Genomic DNA, 2,284 nt, shown 5'->3' on the forward strand with positions numbered 1-2,284 from the left:
GATACAGGCTAATTTTATTTGTGAACCCCACTAGTAACGGGGGGATGTGGGTTCAAATCCCGCTCAGGGCGAATTTTCTTTCAAACCTATACTCAGTTATTGGTATCTATGTTAATTATAATTACTGGCTTCTTTTTCAAACAAAAATTGGTTTGGATTTTCGTCATTGCATTGAAAGTAAGGAATGTTTTATTTTATGAAAGAGGTCCACGGCATGTGCTTATCCTGTAGGAGAGTGAAGTTTCTTGTGACCTTTAAAGTTTGAAACATGTTTTGGAGGGTGGGTGGGAAAGCAGTTCTGGCTGTGACAATGATCAATTCAACCTTATAATGCACTTATAAGTGGCTTTCGATTCAAAAGAAATCTCCAAGAGTGCCTGGGAAATTTGCCTTAACCTCTGATTTAACTTTACTTAATACGCAAGTTTGGTATTGGCAATATCTATTTTGAGGAATTCCCTCATCCTGAGAGGAACTGACTTTTGGAGTTTTTTTTTTTCAAATTTTTTAAAACCTGAAGTAACGCTGGGGCACTACATGTAACTAGGGACACTGCACAGAAATCGAATCAAATGAAATAAAGACATATCAAATCATATTGGTTCAGTTTTTGAGTAGAGGGGAAAACCAGAGTACCCAGAGAAAAGCCTATCGGAGCAGAGTCTGGAGAACCAACAAACGCAACCCACATATGACACTGAGTCTGGGAATCGAACCTAGGCCACATTGGTGCGAGGCGAGTGTCCCTCAGCTGAACTTAGAACAATGGTTCCAATTGTGAGAGGAGAGTATTATAATACAAGAAAAACAAGCTATGCCCTATTATGTATAAACGAGGAATGTTTTATTAGGATACAAAGCTCATACACGTGACGTTTTATCGGCGTTTTGATAGGATTTTAGGCTCTTTAATGAGTTCTTGAACAGGAATTAAAGTTGCTTTTTGAAACATTTAATGCGCCATTTAAATGCGGTGTTTAATGAAGTAATTACGGTATACGTAGTCTACAATTCAAGACAAATTCTCTGTTCTCAGTAAAAATATCAGTACATTTCTCAAAGATCGAATATTTGAGGACATTAATTAAGTAAACTGAGTATGCACGAAGAATTGAGCATATCGCTCGAGAAAATGAATCGATCTCTACGGAATTCATGATCTTCTTTCTTTTCAGTTTTCGCACACCGGCTAGGCTGAGTCAGATTCTTCGCCGCTGTAATATCGATTAAATCCTTGTGTTGGTCTTCCTGTAGGAAAATGAAATTTATTTGCTCAGTAACTATTAATTCAACGACTAATTAGCATACAAAATGGCTGTTTTTATAACAGAGACGCATAGTCCATCCAGACGAATTATGCGTTCTTTATGTTATCCGTCTAGTGTAAAGCCCGGGACCGGGATCTACATGAGACGCATAATCAGTCTGGGACGAAATTGGGGAAACATTTTGTCTAGGTCTGTCACATTCGTCTGGCATAGAGCCGGGCACAAGACATACAATGCGTCTGGAAGAACTCAGTATCCAGTTTACTGCGTCTTCGAAGACGTACTAAAGTGGACAGTTTGTCGAGACGCGTTATGCGTCTTGTGGCCGTCTTTATACCAGACGAACTTAACAGACACAAAAAAGTTTGCCCAAGATCGTCCCAGACGACTTAGGTGTCTCTATGATAAGAAAGCCCATTCTTTACTTTTGAAAGATTACAGTGGTGCTTTCTGGCAGCCTTCAGAAATTCGTTAATATCAAACAGGCATTTTGTCCAATCGGATAAACCGATTTAGTCACGAGAAAAGGGTTTGATACGATTAAGTCCTTGTTCACATTTATCTGGCATCGTGATGGTAAAAGGGAAACCACTGAAAATAAATGTCAAAGTTATGAAAAGCAAAAACGTTTGTTGCATTGCGATTAAACGAAACGCCTCATTGAAAAAGAATCAGCATGCATTCTGTGGCGCTAGGGATTTACACCTGATAAAACACTGCTGCTTCTGTTTAATAAATAGAACTTCGTGGACAAGGCATCGGATCACTCCGTTTCTTAGCTAAATTTGCGGTCATTTCAGCTTAAAACAGGCTTCGTCGTCAGCGTTCCGAGGTTACTTTTCAATCAGGTAAGGCTTTCCGATCGCAAGTACACTACTTGTTAGCGGTTCACCAAAACATGTTTTTTGAGGTTGAGTGAACATCATGAGTTATGTTCACATTCATGATTTGTCTCGTGCTTTTAGAATTTGCCATACCATTGAGCACATTTTGGTTGGGTTTCACGACTTTTGATC

The 2,284-nt window shown here is 39.1% G+C and overlaps 1 protein-coding gene across 1 annotated transcript in view; it reads right to left on the reverse strand.

The window, feature by feature from the left end:
- Positions 1-1,139: 1,139 nt before the first annotated feature.
- LOC138033329 (uncharacterized) overlaps positions 1,140-2,284 on the reverse strand; it is a 27,394-nt gene continuing 26,249 nt past the window's right edge. The window contains exon 13 of the mRNA XM_068881081.1: positions 1,140-1,248. Coding sequence (XP_068737182.1) covers positions 1,190-1,248 — 59 coding nt within the window. The 3' untranslated portion in view covers positions 1,140-1,189. The remainder of the gene's footprint in view (positions 1,249-2,284) is intronic.

Source organism: Montipora capricornis, chromosome 14 (genome assembly GCF_036669925.1).
Source record: "Montipora capricornis isolate CH-2021 chromosome 14, ASM3666992v2, whole genome shotgun sequence".
NCBI classification, from domain to species: Eukaryota; Metazoa; Cnidaria; class Anthozoa; order Scleractinia; family Acroporidae; genus Montipora; species Montipora capricornis.